The sequence below is a fragment of the Microtus pennsylvanicus genome, chromosome 22 (assembly GCF_037038515.1).
Source record: "Microtus pennsylvanicus isolate mMicPen1 chromosome 22, mMicPen1.hap1, whole genome shotgun sequence".
In the NCBI taxonomy this organism is placed as follows: domain Eukaryota; kingdom Metazoa; phylum Chordata; class Mammalia; order Rodentia; family Cricetidae; genus Microtus; species Microtus pennsylvanicus.
Genome location: NC_134600.1, coordinates 22938535 through 22964572, shown reverse-complemented (window position 1 = coordinate 22964572; position 26038 = coordinate 22938535). Strand labels below are relative to the sequence as shown.

The 26038-nt window shown below is 39.9% G+C and overlaps 1 protein-coding gene across 5 annotated transcripts in view; it reads right to left on the bottom strand.

The window, feature by feature from the left end:
- Positions 1-13100: 13100 nt before the first annotated feature.
- Positions 13101-26038, bottom strand: part of Dbf4 (DBF4-CDC7 kinase regulatory subunit) — a 35346-nt gene continuing 22408 nt past the window's right edge. The window contains exons 1-6 of one of the 5 annotated variants that reach the window (XM_075956265.1): positions 25572-25598; positions 24063-24133; positions 22345-22473; positions 21794-21908; positions 16310-16434; positions 13195-14695 (exon numbers count right to left, since the gene is read on the bottom strand). In XM_075956265.1, coding sequence (XP_075812380.1) covers positions 13735-14695; positions 16310-16434; positions 21794-21908; positions 22345-22473; positions 24063-24064 — 1332 coding nt within the window. In that variant the 5' untranslated portion in view covers positions 24065-24133; positions 25572-25598 and the 3' untranslated portion in view covers positions 13195-13734. Of the gene's footprint in view, positions 14696-16309; positions 16435-21793; positions 21909-22344; positions 22474-24062; positions 24134-25571; positions 25618-26038 lie in introns of those variants that run through there. The other 4 variants (XM_075956261.1, XM_075956262.1, XM_075956263.1 and 1 more) reach the window with 4 other exon arrangements.

Sequence of the window (26038 nt, the reverse complement as noted above, 5' to 3'; positions counted from 1 at the left end):
GTCACAGTAGCGGGAATTCTGCCCCAGCGACCACAAAGAAAAGCATTGTTGTTCACGAGTTGGTTTTGCTTGAGTTACCAAGCGACCATGCCCTGCGTGCATGGCAAGTCAGTCATTCCACAGATATGAACTGAGGGCCTACTATGTGCCAGGTGGTTACAATGATAAAGAACCTGAGTGTGAGTCACCCGCTCTCAGACGCAATTAAGAACGGCTGTTTTGGTAAGACTTTGAGCAAAGGGTTGAATGGTTATTTTTGCAGTCCAGGTGTGTCTGTGCACCGTGAGTGTGCAGTACTGTTGGCAACCAGAAGAGAGGCTTGAGTTTCTGGGACTAGAATTACAGAAGGTCCTGTGTGTTCTGGGAATCCAACCCATGTCCTCTAGAAGAACAGGCAGTATTTTTAACCCCTGAGCCATGTCTCCATCCGCAAGCCATATTTTTAAGTGGCTTTTAATTTCATTTTATTTTGGATACCTAGAGGAGGGCCATAAACCAACTCCAGGAGAATCAGAAGACATGTGCCAAAGCTCTAGGCAGACATGTGAAGTGGGAATAAGCTGGATTCTCGGTGGTTTGTTTGCCTCCTCCAATACCTGCCAGCCTCAAACATGTACAGAAAACAGATAGGGGAACTTTCTCAGGCAGTCCTACCCCACCCACCCCACTGCAAATGTTAGAGGCTCACAGGGATAAAAATTAATAATTGTTTACATAATTAGCACTTGCATGTTACAGATTTTGAGATTCACATACACTAGCATTACAGCCTCAGGTCAAAACTCTGAACAGCAGAAAAGAGGAAATTAAGAATTAGATCAAGTAGGCTTCTTCCCAGGGATGGTTCAACATATGTAAGTCAGTAATAATTGTAATCCACCACATAAACAAACTAAAAGACAAAAAAAAAAACCACATGGTCATCTCATCAGATGCAGAAAAGACATTTGACAAAATCCTACATCTCTTCGTGGTAAGAGTCCTGGAGAGATTAGGGACACAAAGGACATATATAAACATAATAAAGGCTGTTTATGGAAAGCCATAATCAACATTAAATTAAATGGACAGAAACTCAAAGCAATTCCACTAAACTCAGGAACAAGACAAGACTGTCCACTCTCTCCATACTTGAAGTCTTAACTAGGGCAATAGGCACCTGAAGGAAATCAGGGGGATACAAATTGGAAAGAAGAAGTCAAAGTATCTTTATTTGCCCATAATATGATAGTATACAAAAGTGACTCTAAGAATTCCACCAGAGAACTCCTACAGATAATAAACAAGTAGCTGGATACAAAATTAACTCACGAAAATCGGTAGCCTTATCATATACAAACATCAAACTGGCTGAGAAAGAAATCAGGGAAACAATACAATACTTTTCAAAATAACATCAAATAATAGAAAATATCTTGGAGTAACTCTAACCAAGCAAGCAAAAGAAAGACTTGAATAATAAAAACATTCCATCTTTGAAGAAAGAAATTGAGGAAGATATCAGAAGTTAGAAAGATCTCCCATGCTTATGGATTAATAGAATTAATCCTACCAAAAGCAATCTACAGATCAGCCCCCACCAAAATTCAAACACAATCCTTCACAGATCATGAGGGGAACATCTCCAAGTTCATAAAAAAACATAAAAAAATCAGGATAGCAAAATTGCATAGCCAAACAACTGCAGGAGATATCACCATCCCTGACCTTGAATTGTACTACAGAGCTATAGTAATATATAGTCTGTTTGGGGCACAAAAACAGACATGTTAATGAATGAAATCAAACTGAAGACCCACACATAAATGTACACACCTATGAACACCTGATTTTTTTTTTTACTAAGAAGCCAGAAATACACACTGGAAAAAAAAAGGCAGCATCTTCAACAAATGGTGTTGATCAAATTGGATGTCATATTTTGAGAACTACATGTCATGAAGCATATTGGAATTTCAAAAATGTGTAAGTCTTCAAATCAATGAGATGGTTAAGAATTTTATCTCGCATGCAGTTGTCTACAGCTTGAGCAAGGTTTCAAGAGTCTATTAGACCTTAATACACAGCATTCTGTAATGACTACAGTAAAAGATAATTGGAGCCTGAGGCATAAGAATGTGTTTTGTGTTCTCCCACAATGTCATGAGTCCCATTCCTAATCTGGTTCTCTTAGCTAAAAGAATGGGTTGTGTAAGTGTTTTAATTATGACATTGCTCTAAACAGAGTGCTTTCTTCTCACTTTTTTTAGCATGTTTGGAATATATTAAATAATTTCTAAAGCTAAACATACCAGTTTTATGTAACAAAAATTTAAATACTTTTTTTTAAGTTTGTCTTAGCTTGTGTCGCTACAGCAATAATAACATAGGCTGGGTAACTCAGGTATCAAACATTTAAGGAACTGAGATGTAACCGTGCTAGATTTGACCATTAGCACTACAAAGCAGAACACAGTAACAAGGAAAATTTGTCACAGTGCTGGAAGTCAGAAAGCAAGGAAGGAGCTTCAAGACCGGGTGTCCTTCCTGCCCCATGAACAGCAGTCACCTTGTCCTTGTCTTTATGAGACACAAATAGAGCATTCCTGTTCTCCCCAACCATCTCTTGCTCCCTTTTGTAATGCAGACATTAATCCAACCATGGAGGTTTCACCTTCATGACCTAATTTTTTCTCAAGGTCCCATCTTCAAATACCATCACAGTGGGGCTTCAATACATTCGATATATTTGGAGTGATACAATCAGTTATGAGTAGAGGTTAAAGTATCTCTCCCATCAGATTTCCAAGTCTGAATTGCTAGACACTTGACATATATGAGAAAACACTAACAAATGACAAATTATGTTTTCATTAATATATATACAAATTTAAACTTTTGTGTGTATGTATTACATCACCGGCACATGTGGAAGCCTGACTTTGAACTTCTGCTCTTCCTGCCTCCCTCTCCTGGGGTTTAATAGGTCATTGCACCCCATATCTTCACATATGTTTGAATAGAGAGGTCCCTAAGAGAAAAAACAGTTTTTGTTGTTTAAAATGTTCATAAACTCATAAGTACATGTGTTTAAAGATGACCACTTGGGTTCTCATCCCTGGAGAAGATTGATTCTCCTCTTCTTAACGGATAGTTGCCTACAGCCTTCACGTGGGGGGAGACTCAGTGGACTCAGCAGATTGTGTGTGTGTGTGTGTGTGTGTGTGTGTGTGTGTGTGTGTGTGTGTGTGTGTGCGTGTAATAATAATCAAAGATGAAAATGTCATGAATTTGAGGGGACACACTGGAGGAACTGGAATGGGGAGAGAGTTGGTTAGAAATCACAATCATAGAGAACTTAGACAGCAATGAGGACACTAAGAGAGACTCACATACATCTAATCTACTTGGGAAGTAGAAAAAGGCAAGATCTCCTGAGTAAATTGGGAACATAGGGACCTTGGGGGAAGGTTGAAAGGGAGGGGAAAGGCAGGGAGGGGAACAGAGAAAAATGTAGAGCTCAATAAAAATCAAAAAAAAATTCAAAGAAAGAGCTGGAGAGATGGCTCAGAGGTTAAGAGCACTGACTGCTCTTACGGAGGTCCTGAGTTCAATTCCCAGCAACCACATGGTGGCTCCCAACCATTTGTAATGAGGTTTGGTGCCCTCTTCTGGCCTGCAGGTATACACACAGACAGAATATTGTATACATAATAAAGTAAATAAATGTTTTTTAAAAAGCTACTTCTTCTTCTTCTTCTTCTTCTTCTTCTTCTTCTTCTTCTTCTTCTTCTTCTTCTTCTTCTTCTTCTTCTTCTTCATCCAGGGTATCCATGTTAAAATTTTTCTCCCTTCTTACCCTTACATAGGTATAGAGGTATAGTAAAAACCGCAAAAAAAAAAAAAAAAAGAAAGAAAATGGACTGTCCAAACTCATCAAAGTTTCATCAGGCCCTGGGCCCTTCCACTCCCTGCCCTCCCACCTCCTCCTGAGTCTTCTGTTTGCTGTGAATACAGGATTTTGATCCAACCCCCACCACCCTCAGCCCTGGATCTAGGAACTAAGAAAGACAGATGCAGAGGAAGTGATAGCTAGCGTGACTATAGACCAGCCACCCATATTCATCTTGACCTTTCCTCACTGATGCCCACTTTAAATGTTTGCTTATACTGGGAAAAGGAACATCTTTGGAGTTTATCTTCTGAGATAAAAATAGAGTTTACAACTCTATGCATACACTGTGGCTTGGCCCCCTAGTTGCCAAGAACAAGGGAGTTTCCATTGCAAAAATCGGGGTTGTAGAACAGTGGCTTCCTGAAAACTCACAGATGAATAGAAAGAGAGAAAGCCTCCTCCCAGGAAATGCACAATACAAATATGTAATTCATCTGGAAATTCTATAAGAAAGATTCCAGTCTTTGGAAAACAGGGAAAACCTGTGGAATCAGATGGTATGCACAGGAAGGGACCCTGGGGATATAGAATTAAAAATTGGCCAGGATGGCTGGTTTTGCTTAAGCAGCTTGCCTCTGTACTACACAGCATTAGGAACTAACCAGACTGTCAAGCCATTGGCTGACAAAACTCACTGTGACTGGGGGCAGCCCAAATTAACCTTAGAGGACTTACAGGGGACTTAAACTTGTCTGATATCCTTTGGCCTTAACACTTTGACCTATTCTGATGCTTGCCATTCTGCCTTGCAGATTACTTCATCTGGACATCAGCAAGATATTCTGCCCTAGAATAACCTATATAATGGGGAAGACGGGAAGAAGAAGAAGAAGAAGAAGAAGAAGAAGAAGAAGAAGAAGAAGAAGAAGAAGAAGAAGAAGAAGAGGAGGAGGAGGAGGAGGAGGAGGAGGAGGAGGAGGAGGAGGAGGAGGAGGAGGAGGAGGAGGAGGAGGAGGAGGAGGAGGGGAGGGGGAGGGGGAGGGGGAGGAAGAGAAGGGGAAGAAGGGGAAAAAGGGGAAGGAGAGGAAGGAGGAACTGTGTTTGTCCTCATCATCATCATCATTCACGGCTTCTGACCTGGTTGTGGTACATCCATGATGTGATGCCACCTACTTTCACAGACAGTGAAAAGAATCACCTTTTCCTGATCCCCCAGGCTTTCACAGACAGTGAAAAGAATCACCTTTTCCTGATCCCCCAGGCTTTCACTGGAAAGAATCATCTTTAGGAGCCTTCCCAAGCTGATTCCCGTGCCCCTTTGGCTACCCATTTGACCTAGACAGTATCATCAAAATCAAACAAAGGGAAACTGGTACTTAGAAATGGGCTGGGCTTCTCGGATGGTCCAGTGAACAGCCTTTATGGAGGGCTGGAGGGCCTGGAATATCTTTAGAAAATAGTGGTTAGAGAGTCTGCCAACTGCTGGTCTCTGAGCCTTGGAAGCAACCAGAACAGGTCTCAGAAACATAATCTAATAGGAGTTGAATTCCTCCCCCCATATGGGATGCAGAGGGCCTGGAGTAAAGCAAAGGAAGAGTCTGCTCTTCACTCGACTCTAATGAGAATTTTCTTAGTTTTTCTGTTTGTTTGTTTGTTTGTTTTGTTTTACCTGCCCATAATTCTGAGATCTATATGCACACTGAAGTTTCCGGTTTATTTCTAAAGCTTTCGCTATTGAGAGTAATGGCTATGAAAGTGGGGCCATTGTCGGACCCCATTGCTAGCGGGAGGCCAGATCAGGGGACCAGTTCCTGAAGGAGCTTTTAAGACGCCGTTTAAGCATTTTCAGTCTAGGTGAGGAACATTCTACCTACCCAGAAAAGGTGTCTATAAAACTAACAAGTACTAGTATCCTCCCCTGGCCGGCAGGATCTCAGTGAAGTCAGTTTTCTCAGTTTGCCAGGGTGCTGACCTCTCATTTAGACCCATTCCTGGGTAAGGGTTCTCTGTTTTGGATTTACTTGAGCACAAACCTGGCATCTGGCTGAGATATCTTTCACCAGACTGTCCAGGCTAGGTATAATATAGCTTGGCCTGAGCAACTCAGAATGTTTTGTGGGCCCCAGTTGAGTATCCTGGTGAAGGTCAGTTACCAGAGTCCGTCCAGTTGTCTCTGGAAGAACACTCTTTCCCTGTGGGCTTGAGCGGCTTATTTTGTTTAATTTGGTAACTTCTTGGTTGTTCCAGGGAGTCTCAGGCATTGACTGGAGGTGTGTCAGTGGCGTGTGTATGCCATTGGACTATCAATAGGCCCCACCGGCATTAGGGCCATTTGTTGGGCATCCAGCTCAGTGTCCCAGTTACCTCTTGCCTCAGAGGAATCATCTTTTTGATGTCCTCAAGTGGAGAAATGGAGAATAGCAATTTAAAGAGGAAGTCAGATAGCCTCTAGGAGGACCAAGATTTTTCGCTTTGTTTTTAATGCTGTATCTCCAGTGGTGAGAAGCCCTCTCATTTTATAGGTCATACCATACCATATTTGGTAGTATAAGCATCGCAACTGTCCATGTATATGTTGGTGGGGTTTTGTTTACCCCATGGAGAGCTGTTGAACCAAAATTATCTCAGGACCTGTACTTCAAGGCCTGTAGGACAGAGAAAAGCCTGGCTCGAGTTTGAGTGAGGAGGAGACAGCGAAAACTAGGTAGATGCCCTTCCAGCCAGAGGGAGGGCTTGGTTGTCTCTCATTGGCTGGAGGTACCCCTGCCTCACACCATGTCACTTAACGTGACGCTCACTGTAATAAACTGAGTTCCTGCTTTGACTCCCTATCATGTCTGATTGTCCTGTATTGTGAGGCTATGGAAGGGCAGATATCACACTCACCTTTCCCTGGGAAATAAGGAGGCTAAGGAAGCCTGGGTTAGATTGGTTGGTTCTGTTGGCTTGGGCTCCAATCATTTCAGTTAAAGTGACTACTGCATCTCCCACACGCCTGATTTCATCTTTCATCCCATGACAGTCATGGGGGAGCACCTGCAGGCCATCATCAGGCTAGAGGCTACCCCTACTAATGGTGGTAGGCTTCTAAAACTAGACTCACATGTGGTCCAGGAGTAAGGCCCGGGGCTGGGCCACACAGTCATTAGACAGCCAGCTTCTGGTGTCCCTGAGAAGAGGGCCTCACCAGCATGGGGTGCTATCAGTAGGTCTTGACTGAGAGTTAATTTGTTTGCTTTTTTCATTAGACTGCCAGTAACTGCCACAGCTCTTATACAAGAAAGCCATCCTGTGGCTACAGGATCCAGTCCTTTGGACAGGTAAGTCACAGGGTGCTTTCATGGCCCCTAAATTTGGGTTCAAATCCCTTTTGTCATGGACAAACAGATGAAAAGGTTTTGAGACACCCAGAAGTGCTAGGGCTGGAGCAGATGTCAAAGTTGATTTTAAAGCCTCAAATGCCTTTTGTTTAGTTTGATTCCAAATTAGGGGACTCAGTGTCACTTCCCTCCCCCAACCCAAACTTCTGCTACTACCACCACCTTGTGTTGGTGTATAGAGGCTTTGGTATTTCCAAACACACTGCTATTCAGAGGCAGCAATACGTAGCTATACCTAGAAACCCTCGAACTTGTCTCTTAGTCCTTGGAATTGGAAGGCAATAATCCTATTCTGAAAAAGAGAGAAGGGGAATCCAGTGATGTCACTGGATCAGTGGCCACATCTTACCTCTCCCAAGTGTTCAGACGGAAGGTGCTTTAACCAGACTTACTCCAGAGACCAGACAACCTTCTAATTTGTTTCCTTTTGGAGTGGCAGTGTCAGAATCCTCTGGAGCATTAGTCTTGGGGGCCTAGAATATCTCAGGTTGCACAACCCCTAGGAGTCCCTTGACCACCACACTCTTCCTGCACTCTGAGACCCCCAGCATCTCAAGGACTAGTCCCTGGGGATCTCAGTGGGACCTCCAGAAATGTGGAGTATCTGCCATAGAAAGCTGCTCAGACACAATAGAAAGTCTTTATTAGCCATGGGCCATGTGGTGATACATAGATTAATAAGAAATGGGTTAACTTAAGTGTAAGAGCTAGTTAATAACAAGCCTGAGTTGAAGAAGGATGCTTAAAAGTAATTCCACACTAGCTCAGAATTGAGTATAATAGAGGGTTATTTATTTAGGGGGACTCATAGATCACAACCCTCTGCTCCAATGGAGAACAGCAACCGAATCCCAAAGCCGGAAGAGAAGCCAGATGTGTGCTTTACATTGGCATGTATAGTATAAGAGGCCACGCCCAAGTGGGTGGGTAACTTAAAGGCTACTGGCTGTAGGAATTCCTACAGCACTGAGTCATTGGCCAAGTATTTATAAATTAGATTAAGCCTCTGAATGGTTATTTTAGAAGCGGCTGAGGGACTGGACAGGACAAAAAGCCTCCGTTTACATGAAGTCTCTCTTAGGGTGAGTTTTTAAGCACACATGATATCTTGAGTTGACATACTTCAGTTGACAAGAACTGTTAGCCAAAAGTAGAACCACAGAAGCAAAAAAGCAAGGTTAGTGCACTTAAAGAATTTCCCAGAACGATGACTTAGATGGATTAGGTCTTTTCAGCTGGTGTAGCTATCGGCACGCTGAGTTTTATAGACTGAATGACACTTCCTCCATGGAGTTAGCTGTGCTAAAGTCTAGGGGGCCTGTTACAGTGATACTATCATGTATCTGAAATAAAACATGTGGCTAATGAGACACCCAACATTCATCTAGGCACACTTGCCAATAACAAGTTGGGGTTTTATAAGATCTCTGAAGTCATAAATCTAGGCAGATAAAGCAATAGCCCACTATAAGCTGTCCAGGATTGGGCAAAAATGAGATCAGATGGCCCAATAAGTTACATGAGCAAATAGCTCAGTGTTTTCCATCACCCCTTTCTGTTGTACAGATGTGGTCATATCCATAACCCTAGGGGCGGTCCCTAAGACCGCTAACTTTGTGGATACAAAAGAAAAATAGAAAAAACTGTCATACCGCTCTATTCAGGAGTTGCATGAAGTCAGTTCCTTTTTTTCTTTTTCTTTCTTTTTTTTTTTTTTTTTTTTTTTTGGTTTTTCGAGACAGGGTTTCTTTGTGGCTTTGGAGCCGGTCCTGGAACTAGCTCTGTAGACCAGGCTGGTCTCGAACTCACAGAGATCCGCCTGCCTCTGCCTCCCGAGTGCTGGGATTAAAGGCTTGCGCCTCCATCACCCGGCTCATGAAGTCAGTTCTAACAGACAGCCTTCCCAGTATCCTTGGTCTTCCCTTTGTGTGGAAGGAAAATGAACAAAGTTTAGAGTTGTTGGCTGTTTTTCAGATTTAGCTCTTTTACTCTTTTGCCTCTCTGTTCTCTGGGAATTGCACAGAGTCTTGTTCTTTCTTCTACATACCGGGCCACAGCTTGCCTTGTTTCTTGCCAGCTTTTCTTTTTTCTTTTTTCATTTTGGTTTTTCAAGACAGGGTTTCTCTGTGGTTTTGGAGCCTATCCTGGAACTAGCTCTGTAGACCAGGCTGGTCTCGAACTAACAGAGATCCGCCTGCCTCTGCCTCCCAAGTGCTGGGATTAAAGGCGTGCGCCACCACCGCCCGGCTTCTTGCCAGCTTTTCTTAATTTACATTAAGTAACAAGATGTCTACCTTTTGCCTCTGGGCTTTTACTTCTCTCTATTCTGTATATCTTTTCTTTCCTTCTTATTCCTTGTCTGAGTGTGTGACTGTGTGTCTGGCCCCCTCTTTTCTTGCTCTTTTATCCTCCTCTCCCAGATTTCTTTTCCAATTTATTCTCCCTGCCTGCCAGCCCTGCCTATCCTTTCTCCTGCCTTGCTATTGGTTGTTCAGCTCTTTATTAAACCAATCAGGTATTTTACACAAGCTAAGTAACACAACTTCACAGAGTTAAATGCAACATAAAAGAATGCAACACATCTTTGTATCATTAAACAAATGTTCCACAGCATAAACAAATGTAACAAAGCTTAAAATAATGTTCTACAACAGTTTAGAGTATATTTGGACTTAGGGGGAAATAAGAACTTATATTATAGGCTTTCTCCCCCTTAACTTTCTCGGGGGCGGGGGTTGTTTGTTTGTTTTAACATAATTTCTGTATTGATTCTTGGGAATTTCACATCATGCCCCCCAATTTCACTCACCTCAAACTCCCCCCGAAAGAAAAACTTAAAAAATTCAAAGCAAACCAAACCAAACCAAAACCTCTTCACTCCAACACCTCTTCTCATCCCAGTAGCTTTGGAAGCATCGATATGGAAGCATTGCCCTTGGACACCAGCATGGTCTCAGGTATGTAAGAATCACAGCTCAGATGGAAAGGATCCTGGCAGTCAGGAGCCAGGGAATAGCACAGGCCACATTAAGGTAGCAGCTTACAGCCCTGGCTCTAGGGAAGGCTTCCCCAAAGCAACACCTTTGCTCTGATAGGAGAGACAACCGGAATTGGTATGTAAATTTTTTTTTTTAAAGGTTGTTTTTTAAAAAAAATAGAAAAATTTGTGTCACAACTTAGCAAACAGAACCACCAATGTAATTCTTCTGTTTTAGATCAAGGTATACACACACACACACACTTGCTTGAACTGACAACCATAAAAAAAAAAAAACAAGACTTGAAATAAACTAATTCCTTAAACAATACTAAATAAGATTGTTTTTAAATGTAAGCATGGATATTTCCTCCGTGGACACTGTCTGGTAAAGCATGCTACTTTTGACCAAGCAGATTGACTTACATGTCTATCCTGCTTAAATATATTTGAAGATGCTCCTTTAATGGTGCTTTGTCATAATTTCAGAGGTAAAGATGAAAACCTAGAACCAAACAAGAAGTTCCAAGGGAGGGAGGGAGACTTGACTAAGCCTTACTTGAGTATTTTTCTCAGTGTGATGTACCATCATGGCCTAAGCACACCGCAGACTACAATTCTACTTGTTTTACTATCTTGGTCAAGTGCCTTCTGCATAGCCCAATCCATACAACCCATGACCCATGTAGCTCCAGTTGTTCCACCATTTTTATACCCTTGTTTTTTTTTTTTTTTTTGGTTTTTCGAGACAGGGTTTCTCTGTGGCTTTGGAGCCTGTCCTGGAACTAGCTCTGTAGACCAGGCTGGTCTCGAACTCACAGAGATCCGCCTGCCTCTGCCTCCCAAGTGCTGGGATTAAAGGCGTGCGCCACCATCGCCCGGCTTGGTATGGATTTTTATATATTGATACAAACTTTATTTTTGTTAAAACATACTTTATATATGTTCCTACTTTCTTTTTCTTTTTTTTATTTTTCGAGACAGTGTTTCTCTGTAGCTTTTTGGTTCCTGTCCTGGAACTAGCTCTTTTTTGAGACAGGGTTTCTCTGTAGCTTTTTGGTTCCTGCCCTGGAACTAGCTCTTGTAGACCAGGCTGGCCTCGAACTCAAAGAGATCCACCTGACTCTGCCTCCCGAGTGCTGGGATTAAAGGCGTGCGCCACCACCACCCGGCTGTTCCTACTCTTTTAAGGTAGTTTTGTATATTGATACAAATTTAAGTATTACCTACAGTTCGGAAGGGAAAGGTACTCTTGCCTTTGGAAGCCAAGGGTTACCTACATCTCAGAAGGTATCCTGGCACTCACACCCCAAGGATTAGCTAAAGCTCAGAAGGGACTGGTATCCTGGCAGCAGGAAGCCAAGGGTTACCTAATGCTTGGAAGGCAAAGGTATTCTAACAGAAGTGGTATAGCTTTTGTCTGGTGGGGACAGTTTTCCCAGCAGTGTTAGAGCCTTGCTCCAGGAAAGGTTTCCCTAATACAAGTGTCACAACTCTGATCCAGCAGAGGGTTTCTCCAGCAACGCTGTCACAGCTCTGCTCTGCTTCCCCAGAGTCGACAATTCTGTGCCAGCAAGGGAAAGTCTCCCCAGCCGGTGCTAGGGTTCTGCTCTGCTCTAAGAGAATTTTCCCACACAAATGTAGCAGTTCTGCTCTGCCGCGAGAGCTGTTACAGCTCTATGATGTGCGATTTTCTTCTGCATATGCGTTGCTTTTATTGGTTGATGAACAAAGCTATTTCAGCTAATGGCTTAGCAGAGTAAAACCAGGCAGGAAATTTGAATAGAAATAGAATAGACGAAGTCAAGGATGCCCCAAATCTGTTGTGTCCAGGTTGCGGAGGCCCCAAGAAGACCACCACAGACTCACTAAAATGCAAAAGCAAGGTTTACTCATGACAAACCGTGGAAGAGACCTTGTCTTCTACAGTGACACATTGGGGGCCAGAGGAGGTGCCCCACTCTTCTTAGGCAAGGTTTTTAAAGGCAAAACCCCACAAATCTACAGTTATGGGCATAAGGGTACGGGGACTTTTCACTCTGCTGATATCAACCTTGAGCAGCTGGGCTGCAGTCTAGGGAACTTCCATATTGCTGATATCCACTTTGGGGCCTAGCACAAAATGGAGTTGGTTTTGTCCCTCAGGTCAACAGGAAGTTGTTTTGAGAACACTACTACCTCATCTTCACCTAACTTGCTACTCGTTTCTAACTCCTCACCCCTTTTTTTTTTTTTAAAGATTTATTTATTTACTATGTATACAACATTCTGCCTCCATGTATGCCCGCACGCCAGAGGAGGGCACCAGATCTCAGTACAGATGGTTGTGAGCCACCCTGTGGTTGCTGGGAATTGAACTCAGGACCTCTGGAAGAGCAGCCAGTGCTCTTAACCGCTGAGCCACCTCTCCAGCCCCCCTCCTCACCTTTTTTATAGTAATAAAAAAGGAGGAATGTTAGTATTCAGGCATCTGTACTAGCCTGTCCTTGCAGTACTTACAGGATGCGTCCTTAGCTGCAACCACAAGAGCATATTCTGTGCACACTGACTTCATTCCCTTCTAAAAGGTGGGCCTGGCCCACCTTCTGCCTGTCTCTCTGTGCCTGTCTCTTCTCTTGTGGTGCTCCTACCCCAGAGGCCAGTCTCCCCTCTTCCTCTCTCATTTACTTTCCACCTGAGCTTTGTTTCATGGTGTCCTTCTCTTGTGTGCCACTTTTAAAAAATTACAACAGTAAATATTTCCCTCTTACCAAATATACTCAAAGGTAAGATGAATTTCACCTTAAATTTTCTCTGTTCCAAGTTATTTTATAGTCAAGTACCAGATCAAGTTAGTCCTCCCAGGCATTTCAAAACAATCCCAACAATTCACTATATCATTAATCATCTTTAATAGTAAACAAATTATTTTTAAAGAAATTATTTTCAACTTACAACTTCCACAAAGGTTAGTGGTTTAAGCTCTCCTTTATGACTTTTTGGAATTGTCCTGATCCCTTCAATAACCTCAGTTTGCAGTATAAGGATCCTGGCATAATCTAGCTGGGTCAGTGTTTATAGTCAATATTTTTAGTAACTTCAAGAATCCAAATAAACCAATTAATATTTTTTTTCCTCTCTATCTGAAATTTTATTTTAGGTACTAACATGTTAATGATGAAAATCTATGATAATGGGCAATGGTTAATAGCATACAATGTATAGTGCTCAATTTTTGATCTGTTTGAAATCTCACTTGAAATTACTGTCAGTGATAAAGCAAATGATATTCATTACAACTCTCAGGAAACAATTATGACCATAGTTATATAAAATAAATCACAAGATTTATTGTATAATTTGCAACAGCTACTCAATTCTGTAAAAAATTATAATCTTAATTAATATTTACATATGATTTCATACAAAGCTGGCCAAAAACCCAAAACAACTCCTACGAATTATATATGCATCTATAAAAATTTCAAGAATATAGCTTTGACTTCTGAAAAACACATTAAATACTAAAATCCAATGAATGTAGAAGCTGAAGGGGAAGAGAAAAACGACAGCAGACTACTTGAATTTTCTTCCTCCGAAATATCTAAAACATCACATATTCCACTATTTTCAGTGTAGCTTGTAAAACCCAAAAATTCTGATTTCTCCCCACTTGTTTGAAAGAGGTCCAGTAGAGACTGTATAGATGACCCACAAGTTCTGTCTTCACATGCAGGATACTCAGTTCTTTTTGTATCCAATTCAGCACTTGGGTCCACAGTTTTTTTCTTTTGCCCTAATAACATCCTCACTTTCCGCTGGATCTTACCACAAGGCAAATTATCCGTGTTCTCGGTGTCACACTCATCGGGGCCCTGAGGACTACAGGGTGGAGTTCTGGCCCTCACTGGTAGGTGTTCCTCTGGTGGATTTAAAGTCACCACGTCAGAATCATGACCAAACACAAAATGAATTTCCTTATCCTGTAGATCTTTTGCTGAAAAATGTGTATTATCTGCTGTTAATTTTGGTTGGGGTGGACTATTTTCTGTACTTAGATAAGAAACTTCTACACATGACCGTGGCACACCTGGAGAGTCACCTACCCTCTGTTCTAAATCGCTTCTATTAATAATTAATTTATATCCAGAAACATCAAGAATTCCTTCCTGCTCATTTTTACATGGAGGTAGCGGTGTAAAATCCTGTCTTAGGTCAGGGTCACTTGCATGTAGCATGCTCACTCTTCTCCCATCACACCCTTCCACTCCAGTTGAAGAGTAGGTCATAGGTTCTGAAGCAGACACCAGCTTTTGTTCAGGCTTCTGAGTTTTTTCACACTGAAAATCCTGCTTGAGCAGTTGCCCACTGCTTTCTCCCATGTCTTTCTGAAAAATGGGCTCCAACTGTAGCGTCTCCTTTGGTTCAGTGTTTTTCAGGACATTTTGAGAAACAGAAGAAAGGGATCTGGTGCTGTATTTTATTCTTTATAAAGAAAAAAAGGAAACCAAAAGTTGGAAATTAGTAAAACTGTCTCTAACTTATTTTAAAAACTCATTTAAGACATCTCAACCCAGAAATCTTAACATTTACTTCAGATGTTTTAAAATGTGAAAACTCTAGTGTACCCATTTCTCATCCACATTCTTTTCTTTCCCCGAGAGAACCAACATCCTGAATCATCAGAAGCTTAAACAGCAGGAATCAGGTACCAGGCTCTCTATCTGCCCAACTCTGTTGTTATCCTGAGAAAACATAAACACTTTAGCACTTTATTTCATGTTTTAATGTACAATTTCTAGTTTTTAAGCAGAAAGTATTTACTAGGAACTGAAAGCAGAATCTTATGATTTTCATTTATATTTAAAACATTTCATATCAAAGTGAACTAGATATTTGTATTTCTAAAGGTGACAAAGTAGTCCTTCAATTTCACACAAATATTTGAGCCAAAACTCTTCTTCATGTAGAATCTAGAATAATTGGGATACTACTCTCTTGAACAATCCCAAATTATGCACAAATGAATGACAAGTTACCTGGTCACCAGTTACACTTTGCCTTATCTATCACGGGAAACCACAAGCAATATACAATTCACTGTCTCTACCACCAGATTGGTTTCCTTTACTTATAAATGGGGTTTACTCTTTAAGATTCCTTTTGTGCCTCATCTGTGAGGCCTTAGGTTTGATCCCTAAAAAGCAAAGCAAAACCAAACTGGGGTCTAGAGTTCCTCTCAACATGAGCGATGACACTGCTCCACATATAACTTCAGAGATGGATACGGACTGTCAACAAGTAAAAATGACACTGTAAAATGATTAGGGAATGACCAGTTTAAAAGCTGAGCTCATATCTTTCCTGAAACTTTCAAAAAATGTAAGTTTTCAGTTGGTTCTACATGGACACATTAGTAAGTAAAGTACTGCCCATATCCAGACCTAAAGATGGAACACTTCCTGCTCACCTTTCAGAAGCTCTACTTTAATATCATCTCTAATCTTACTGCTTAAGATTAGCATAAAATTAGATAACTGTACATGCATAGAAAAGCATTTCTAAAATTTTAGATTTATGAGAATAATCTAATTAGGACTCAAACTGTCAGTGTGCAGTTACTGGAAACTAAACACTACTGTATTCACATTTCAAAGCCTGACAATGTCTTTGTTAGGAATCAACATTTTTCATCTGAGTACACTGAGTTCCATAGTTCGATATCAGAGGTTGGCAACATTCCCTACTGGTAATATCTGGTCTTCACTTTCTTTATTAACTAATGTTTTGCTGCAACACAGCCATATTCTGTAACAAAGCTGAGCAGAGGCCACTGACTCTTTCAGTTCACCAAACCTAAAATATCAACTCTAGACTGACCTTAATAGAAAAAATTGTGAACTCCCTTTCAAAACCATGTTAGAGGGAGACTAAATACCTTTGGTGGTAGGGGAAAAAGAAGGGAAGAAGGTATTAGTTCTAAACCATATTTATGTCATGTAAAAAAAAACCTATATTCCTTCTAAGAGCAGATAAATGAGATTAACTTTTAGTTAGAATAGCTTAACAACATAAGTAGAACTTTGGCAAATTAATTACCTTTTCTTTTTAGGTGTGTCTCTCTCATAGTCCACAAATTCAAAAACTAACTTAGATACAATATCATCAACAACTTGATACTGGTTACTCTGTGCAAAGTTTCTGTGTTTCTCACTCAGAAGATGCTAAAACAAAACAAAAACATCATTAAACTGTATTCAATAACTGTATCAATTAAATAAAAAAATAATTCCAAACCAAATAAGGAATCTCTGTCATATAAATGTCTCTATCAGTTTTATATGTATCTACTCTGACAACAAACACAGAAGAACTGCGGTGGCAGGCACTGTTCCTCAGTCTGTAATCACTGCACTTGGGAGGCAAAGGTGGGATGACAGCTGCGTGTCAGTTAGCAGACAGCTACTACCTCCCTTTAATAAACCAGCATAATTATTGACTCTATTCTAAATATCTTTATAACCACAGATTAAGTGTCTGTCTCTGCAATGGATGGAGATCACAGAAAACTACAACTGCAAATGTAGAGACTAAGGGATTGTGTGGTGTCCAGTGAACACCACAGAAGAGGTCAAACGGTTGGAGAAGGCAGAGAACAGAAAGTCTGCTGTAAGATGACATCCCTAGACGTGACAGCGAAAACACACTTACAAAGTCTCAAAGATAGTTGTCCAATCATGAGCGGGGCAAGGACAACATCAATATGCATGCTAAGATGGAAGGTAGCAATCTCACGAGGCTCCAACCCTAGACAAAGAACTACAGACAAATAAGGACTGCTGAGGGTAGAGTAGTCTTCCCCAGAGAAGAGAACGCTAATTATCTTACACAAAGTGGTCAGCCTGATATCGTATACACACAAGTAACGTTTGCTGGACTGAATAGAATATATAAATAAACCAACAGTTTTTTTTTAAAGAGAGCCCATGAATTTTTGAGAGACAGCAAGTGGCATTAGTTGGAATGGGTGGGAAATGGGAAGGAGGAAATGATGTATTTATATTTTAATTTAAATATTTTCAAAGAGACCTTTTCTCAGCTGGGTGTGAGTGAGCACACCTTTAATCGCAGGAGGATCTTTGTGAGCCTGAGGTCTATAAAGTGAGTTCTAGGACAGTCAGGGCTGTTACACAAGAAACTCTGGCTCACAATTAACCAAAAATAGAAAAAAAGGAAAGACCCTTTCTCAAGATAAGAAGTTAAGAACTACCTTTAGCAACCAGTAACATACTAATATTTTATAAAACATCTTTTCACCCACTGCTGCATATAATTACCAAGGTAGGACTTACAGAATTAAATGAAGTCTTTTTAACTTAATACACAAGAATCTAAGATCTATAAAAGTCTAGACAATAAGAGTTTAAAAAGCAATCTACAGGGCTAGAGAGCTGGATCAGCAGTTACAAGCGCTTACTGCTCTACACATGTCATATGTTCACATACGTACTTATGTAAAAGTAAACCTTAAAAACCCAAAATCTATGATAAATGCTACAAAATATACACATTACAATTAGACTCATTGTTGAAGAATTATCCAAGTATGAGCAAGCAAATTATCTCATTACCTACTGATCCTAACAGAGGAATTTTTTAGTCTTAAGAGTGGTTAGAAGGAAAAACAAGCTCAGTATGTAGCACATATCTTTAACCCTAGCATTTAGGGACCAGAGGCAGAGAGGCTTCCTGTCAACATAATGAGTTCCAGACCAACCAAGGCTACACAGCGAGACCCTGTCAAAAAAAAAAAAATTACAAACAAATTTATAGTATAAAATTCACAGGAAACAAAGTTCCTTGCAAATGAGTGAGATCTCCAGGCTAATTCTACCATTGGTCTGTCAGCTGATTCAGGATATTGGATCTAAAGCCTAGATCCGGGAGTGGTGACATACGTCTAAAATCCCAGCATCTGGGAGGCAGAGGCAGGAAGATCTCCGAGTTTGAGGCGAGCCTGGTCTACAGAGCTAATTTCCAGGACAGTCACAGAGAAACCTTCTTGGGGGGAAAAAATCTAAAACTCACACCTTAAAGTTCATTTAAATTCTGTAAAAGAAAAAGAACCATTATTAATTTTTACATAGTTCCTCTCTATATCTACTTAAGATTTTTTTCATTACTTAGGTATTGATTTAAATGCCTCAGCTGTCTGTCCCTTCTCTAACACTCTAAGTCAAGCAATCTTATTCATTATTTACTTCTATTTTTGTGTCTGGGAACTGAACCTGCAGTCTCACATATACTAAGTCTATGTTCTACTACTGAACTACATAGTCGAATACCTTTCTCATCATTTACTACCATTCTATGTTCTAGTCCACATAACTTGAACATTCTAAGCTAGAATTAGAACTAGGAAAGCAATTAGCTTTACATCATCTTTCCTAATTCATGTCCATTACCTGCATCCAGACTGTCCGTACCCCATACACTCAGCCTTCCTGCTGTCTCTACATGTCTTGCTGTACTCACATTTGTTTACACGAGTACATACACTAATGGCTACATTCTACATATGGGAAGAACATGGAGGCCTCTATTTCTGAGACTGTGTGATCTTGCTTAAAATTATACATTCTAAGTCCACCCATTTGGTGGATAAATGCCTAAAATATATTTGGTAATGAAAGTGTAAGATTTAGTATGAAGCTCCACAATTTCCAATCCACATGCCTAATATTAACTGTATAGAATTTCACTAAGTACAGACATTGAGTCCAGTTAATTTTAGTGTATGTTATTTATATTTATTTGCATGTTTTTAAAAAATAATAAAATTTATTTTAAGTAAAAATATAAAGTGGTGGCTCACTCCTTTTATCCCAGCATTGGGAATGGAGAGGCACGTGGATCTCTGAGCTCAATGCCAGCCTGCTTCACAAAGCAAGTTCTAGGACAGCCAGGGCTGTTACACAGAAAAACCCTGTTTGGTGGGACAGGGGAGAAGAAAAAAAATACTTCACCATACTTGTAATGTATATAAAACTATTTTCTATGCCAGCTACACAAGTTAGAAAAGCTAGGGAATGTTTAGTTTACCTCCAGTACACAAAACTGTTTATATGTATTTGTGTACACATCAGAGGATAACCTTGTCTGTTGTGTCTTCCTCAGGGGCTGTCCACCAACAAAAATAGTAGGCTGGTAGACCAGCAAGCCCCAGCTACCAACCTGTCTGTGCCCCCAGCACTGGAACTAAACATGTACACCATCATATATAGTGGTATATTATTTGTGTTGTAATAAATAAAGCTTGCATAAAGATTAGAGGACAAAACAGCCATACTAGTCAGCCATACAGGCCAGGAAGTGGTGGCACACACCTTTAATCCCAGGACTTGGGAGACAGGCAGCCGGATCTCTGTGAGCTCAAGGCCACCCTGGGCTAAACAAGATTGAATCTGTCTAAGAGAAACGGAGCTCACACAAAAGTGATGCCAACACTTGGGATCATACACCTTTAATCTCAGTAACAGGTGTAGATAGGAGCAATATGGCTAGGCAGAAAGAGGAATATAAAGGGGAAGAGATAGGAACTCACTGGAGTGTGGAGTCTGAGGATTCCTGGAGACAGGATCTTGCCCTTTCAGTCTGAAGATACAGTAGAGGTAAAAAGGTCTCTCTAGTGGTTGGCTGCTTTGCTTTTCTGATCTTCAGGTTGAACCTTGATATCTGTCTCTCGATCTTTATTATTTCTGCTATAATCATGTCTAGAGTTTGTATGTGGGTTTTGGGGATCAATTTTAGTTCCTTTATAAGCACATCACTGACAGCCATCTCCTAAGTCCTCAAAAATATCTGCTTACTCAGTCTCTTGGCATGTGTAGAATCACTGTGAAATTCAAGGTTCAAAAACAATGTACTTTTTCTTTCCAAAGATCATACTATGTAGTCCAAACTGGTCTCAAACCCAAGACCCTTCCTTTAGCCATGTCTCCAAAGTGCTGTGATTACAAGAGTGACCTACCCAACTCAGCTTCTTTAGTTTAAATTAAAAAACAAACAACAAAAAATAACCAAAAAAAAAAAACCCTTAAAGTCATGATTTTCAATTTTATTCTCAAATATACTTTCTTTGTGGCAACCAGTGAACAACTTTCCTGCTATTCTTATACTTTCTGAATATCACATTAGAACTTCAAAATTCTAGATTATTCTGTTTTCACAATGCCAACTAATTTCAGAAAGGAAAAAAAAATCAATGACCATAGTTTCAAAACAATTAGAAGGAAAAAAGAAAAATTTTAAGAAACTATCTTCTGAGTCAATGCAATTTTAAACCAACTGTATTTTCTCCTTTATTATGTAAGTAAAACAAAACAAAGTTAAACCCTTGGTAAGTATTAATATATTTTGGGTTAGAAAACAAACTCTAATTCATCTAAGATAAGTCAGATGCTTTATGAATCAGTATTTTCAGGCTTAATACTCTAAATTTCCAACTATTCTCTCTCTCTCTATCTATCTATCTATCTATCTATCTATCTATCTATCTATCTATCTATCTATCTATCTATCTTTATTTGAGTATGGGTCTTGTCATCTTGTTCATGTCGTATAGATTATGCACTCAAATATTCATACTGCCTCAGCTTCCTGAGTATTTGAAAGCAGAGAGGTGTATGTTGTACACCACTATGTCTATCTACTCCTTTAAAAGTTAAGAATTCAAATAATAACTGCGGTGATTAATAAGCACTTGCTATGCACTAAACCCTACGGCCACATGGACAGATTGTCAGTGACTCCAAAGCTCTTATTTTTTAATCAGCCTACAAACCCCAATTGTCCTCATTTTGAAAAACTACCATCATCTAACATGTTCTTACAAGTCTTTTGTAATTGCTCAGACCAAAATACACTAACTTTTCACTTATCTGCCACCTCTCAATCCAGGATCATATAAACCCTCTAGGTCTCATCCCTGAAGTGCTTCAACAGCCTGGACTGTACCTCAAGAACCCCACCACGGCTTGGTACAGACCATCATCTTGGACTCTGACTCTCTCACCCAGCTCTGGGCGCTCCCTTGGCTGATTTCCGTCAGTATTGAGAGATTTGGTTACCTAACTTCTCTGTAGTTCTACTTAGATGTTACTTAGGTATTTCTCTGCCACACCTAAATAAAAAGCAACATCTCACCCCTGCTCTGTTTCTACTTGCACTGACCTAATGCCATTACATAGATTTTGTTATTTTTATCATGTAGTAATATACTAAGTGTTCAATAGACAGCAACAGAATGAATAAAAAGTATTCTTTTCAATGTTGATTTCCTTCCTTGGGTTCTTAAAACTTCAACTGCTTCAGGCTAAACTTCAGTGCTGATGCAGGTGCCCATAATGTGTAAAGCTCTGAGTTCCATCCCTATGATAATCATTCAGCAAGAGCTAGGTTTCTACCAAAGAATATCTTTCCATCATGATCCAAAGTAAAATCAGAACAGTAAGGCAAGATTTAAACATAAAAATGTTTTTACGCTTTTAGAAATACCAATCCCAAGTGTAAAATGACATTTACAGTTTCGAGATCTTCATATTTTTGTAAGCAGCATTCACAATATCCTTTTTTTCTCTTTTCCTTCAATTGGAGTTGAACTGGGGTTCCACCACATTTATCGCCATCTGTATTAATTCTAGTAATAGAAATATATGGTAACAAAATTACTGCTAAACTCAATGAATAACTTAAAAATTTATTTTCTTAAAACTATCATATGCAGAATCTGCCATAATCAGAGACTTGTAAAAGCAAATACCTTTAAGGACATTTCAAGAAATATAAAAACAAAAGTAATGGCTGCTCTGAAGAACAGTTCAAATGGTCAAGAGAAATAGGTTTCATATTTGAGCCCATTTCTTACCTAATATTTTCTAAATAATGCAATTAGATTTAAACTAAATGTAGCAAAGAGGCATTACAAATATTCACTGAAAAAACAAGCACACATAACACTACCATGGTACAAAATATGATACCCCAAATGATTATGAAGTGAAAAAAAAAAGCAATGATTGAGAATCTAAATAGCTTAAATAGCATTTCTTCAAAAAATAAAGTTTCAAGCCAACCTGGGTTTAGGCTGAGCTTGCTTCTGGATGCTGGATGGCTTATCTATGTCGAATGGGCTGCAAGGCTTCTGAGTAGAGCAGTTTATGGAAGGCATATTGGTCAGCTGAAGGTAGAATGGTCTATAAGACCTAAAGGAATAAAGACAGATGTATGAGTTTCTCTAGAATGAAAGAAAGGTTTTAAAGTCTTGTATTTCTAAAGTATGTAATTCACCTCAATCTAAAATAAACAATCGAGACTTGCTAGGGGTCATTTTCCTTTCAAAGAATCAATTGTTCTTTTCTTCTCTTGTGTGTGTGTGTGTGTGTGTGTGTGTGTGTGTGTGTATGTGTGTGTGTGTGTGCGCGCGTGCAGGGATTCAAGACAGGTTTTCTCTGTGTAGCCCTGTCTATCCTGGAATTCAACCAGGCTGGCCTTGAACTCAGAGATCTACCTGTTTCTGCCTCCCCAGTGCTAGGATTAAAAGGTGTGTGCTGCCACCGCCACCTGGGTTGTAGGCCTATTCCGTTACATTTAAAAAACACTTTTTAAAATTGCCGGGCGGTGGTGGCGCACGCCTTTAATCCCAGCACTTGGGAGGCAGAGGCAGGCGGATCTCTGTGAGTTCGAGACCAGCCTGGTCTACAAGAGCTAGTTCCAGGACAGGAACCAAAACCACAGAGAAACCCTGTCTCGAAAAACCAAAAAAAAAAAAAAAAAAAAAAAAAAAAAAAAATTGAAAGTAACTTTTTCATACAATATTCTGATCAGTTTTTCCTCCCTCATTGCCTCCCAGATCCTTCCACTGAAAAAACATCATTTAAAACATACCAAAACACCTATCACCTTAACTTTTGAAACTGTACCGTTTAGCCACATTAAGCATTAACTTGTGGAATCAACTACTCCACCCTAGATCAGTGACCTTGCTACTGATGCAGCCCTTTCATGTTTTAGTGACCCCAGCCACAGAATTATTTCTGTTGTTGCTTCAAAACTGTAATTTTGCTATTGTTATTAATTTTAATGTAAATACTCATGTTTGCCAATGGTTTAGATGACCCCGGTGAAAAGGGTCAAGGGTTGCTGTGACCCACAGGTTGAGAACCACTGCTCTAGATAGATACTATTTGAAACTGTATGGTTTAGTCATATCAAGCATGAGGTTGTGAAATCACTCGAGTGCTTACCTTGCAAAATCGAAAACCCTACTCACTGAACAATAACTGTTTCCCTCAAGGCCTCTGCTGACTCAGTGACTAAAATCTGAGTATTCTGAATGCTTTATTAGATACATGGACTAATGCAACTTCTTAGGATGATGTTCGGAAGGCTAATCCATGTTGTGGCATGCTGGAATTTCATTCTTTAAAACATTTTATTGTCAGAACACACACAGATCTGTATCTTGCACACCTCACATATCCACACATTTGCTGATGGACTGGGGTTGCTTATACCTTTTGGCTATTTCTATGTTTCTGAGATACATATGGAACCACCCTAACTTTAAGTCTCACTCTGATTTGGATATGCATTTCTCTAGTATATTTTATTTTTCTTTTGGCTGTAGGGATTATTTTTGTATTCTGGATACTAACTCCATACTATATATATGACTTGCCTTCTTCCATTTATTGGGTAAATCTTTATATTACTGTCTTAGGGTTTCTATTGCTATGATAAAACATTATGACCAAGAGCAACTTGAAGAGGAAAGGGTTTATTTTTTGCTTACATGTTCTAATCACAGGCCATCATGAAGAGAAGGCAGAGCTGAAACTCAAGGCAGGAATCTGGTGGCAAAAACTGAAGTAGAAGCCATTAAGGAACACTGCCTATTGGCTCGCTGCCTGTGGCTTGATCAGCCTACTTTTAAAAAATCATTATTTATTTATTTTTAGAGATAGGGTCTCACTGTATTGCTCTGACTGCCCTGGAACTAGCTCTGTAGATCAGACTGACCTCAAACCCAAAGATCCACCTGTCTCTGCCTCCCAAGTGCTGGGATCAAAGGTGTGTGGCACTACTGCCTGGCTTCTTTATCATTCTTTTTAATCTATTTAATTTTTATTTATTTTTATGTGTATAGGTGCTTGCCTGAATGTACATCTCTGCATCATATACATGTAGTGTCCATGTAGGCCAACAAAATGCATCACATCTCCCCGGGACTGGAGTTGCAGACAATTGTTAGCTGCCCTGTGGGTGCTGGGAATTGAACCCTGGTCCTCTGGAATAGCAGCCAGTGCTCTTAACCACTGAGTCATCTCTCTAGACCCAAACCTGTTTTATAAAATCCAGGACCACATGCTAAGGTAGAGTTATCCACACTATTAAATCTTCTAGTACAGTCTATGATTATAGGATATCTGACCCATTACTTAATTTTGTGGCAGGATCTTGCTATGCTGATCAGAATGGACTAGAATGAGATCCTCCCGAGGCATGTTAGGTTACCATCAAACCTAGAAGAAAAATTGTACTTTTTCTTCACAATAACACATTTACAATTTTATGTATCGTAAAGATTTTATTATTTACTTGTGTATGCATGTATGTGGGTGTCAAGAACACCAGAACAGGGCATCAGATCCCTCAGCACAGGAGTTACAGGTGATTATGAATCATTCAACAAGCACGCCAGGAGTTAAACTCACATTACCTGAAAGAACTGCCACCATTCTTAACCACTGAACCATCTCTCCAGCCCCACAACACAGTTTTAAAAAGAAGCTTTCAACCGTTTAGTCCCCTCAGTGAACACCCAAGAGAATTACAAAAAGGTAATTGAGCAAAAATTACTTGGCCAAAAAGGTAAGAGAGCAAAGAGAAAGTAATCTAACTTAGCTCTGTTTGTTGATTTCATTAAGACCATCTCAGAAACTGTAAGAGTTTGGGAAGCTATTACTGTAGACATAATATTTAGGTTTTATGTTTCCAAGCAGTATTAATAATCCCCCCACAACTATAGAGGAAATTTTTAATGATTGTCCAAACTAATGATACTGAATTTAGCCAGAGAGATTATCTAAAATAATAAAAGAGATGGTTTTATGATTAGTCTAGAGCAGATACTCTGAATCTACATAGGATGAAACTAAATTCAGTTGAATACAAGTGAATTAATGCTCTAGGTACACATCATCATCATATAAGGGAAGTAAACATATTAATAGAAATAAGTCTAATGAGATTTTCTCTGTAATACCAACTCTCCTTCCCCACACTGGGCTTTGACACTTACCGGTTCACATCTTCAACCTTTAAAAAAGGCTTTCTGAGTCTCCCTGCTTAAGAAGAGAAAACCATTAGACACTTGCAGACTCTATCTATAGAGTAGAAAGGTGTAGCCCTAAGGCAATAGTATTTTCCAATACCACCACCCCATACACCAGATCTATCATATTCTGAGATTTTGTCTGGGTCTGTAAGACGGACTGTCCGCTGTAGCCCAGGCTGGGCAGGAACTGCTCATACTCCAGCCTTGGTCTGCAATGTTGGAGTAGACAGGTGCCATCATAGCCAGCCATGCAAGATTCTTAAACTGAATGGTGCTGATATTTTCACACTGCAAAACTATCTCAAAGCATTGTCTTATATTTATCACAGTAAATGGGTTTGAATAATTGTTTCTCTTGGAACCCTAATGAGTTTTAAAAAAATGTTCTTGAAAATATTAATTTGGGGGTTGGAGAGAGAGTTCAGCAGTGA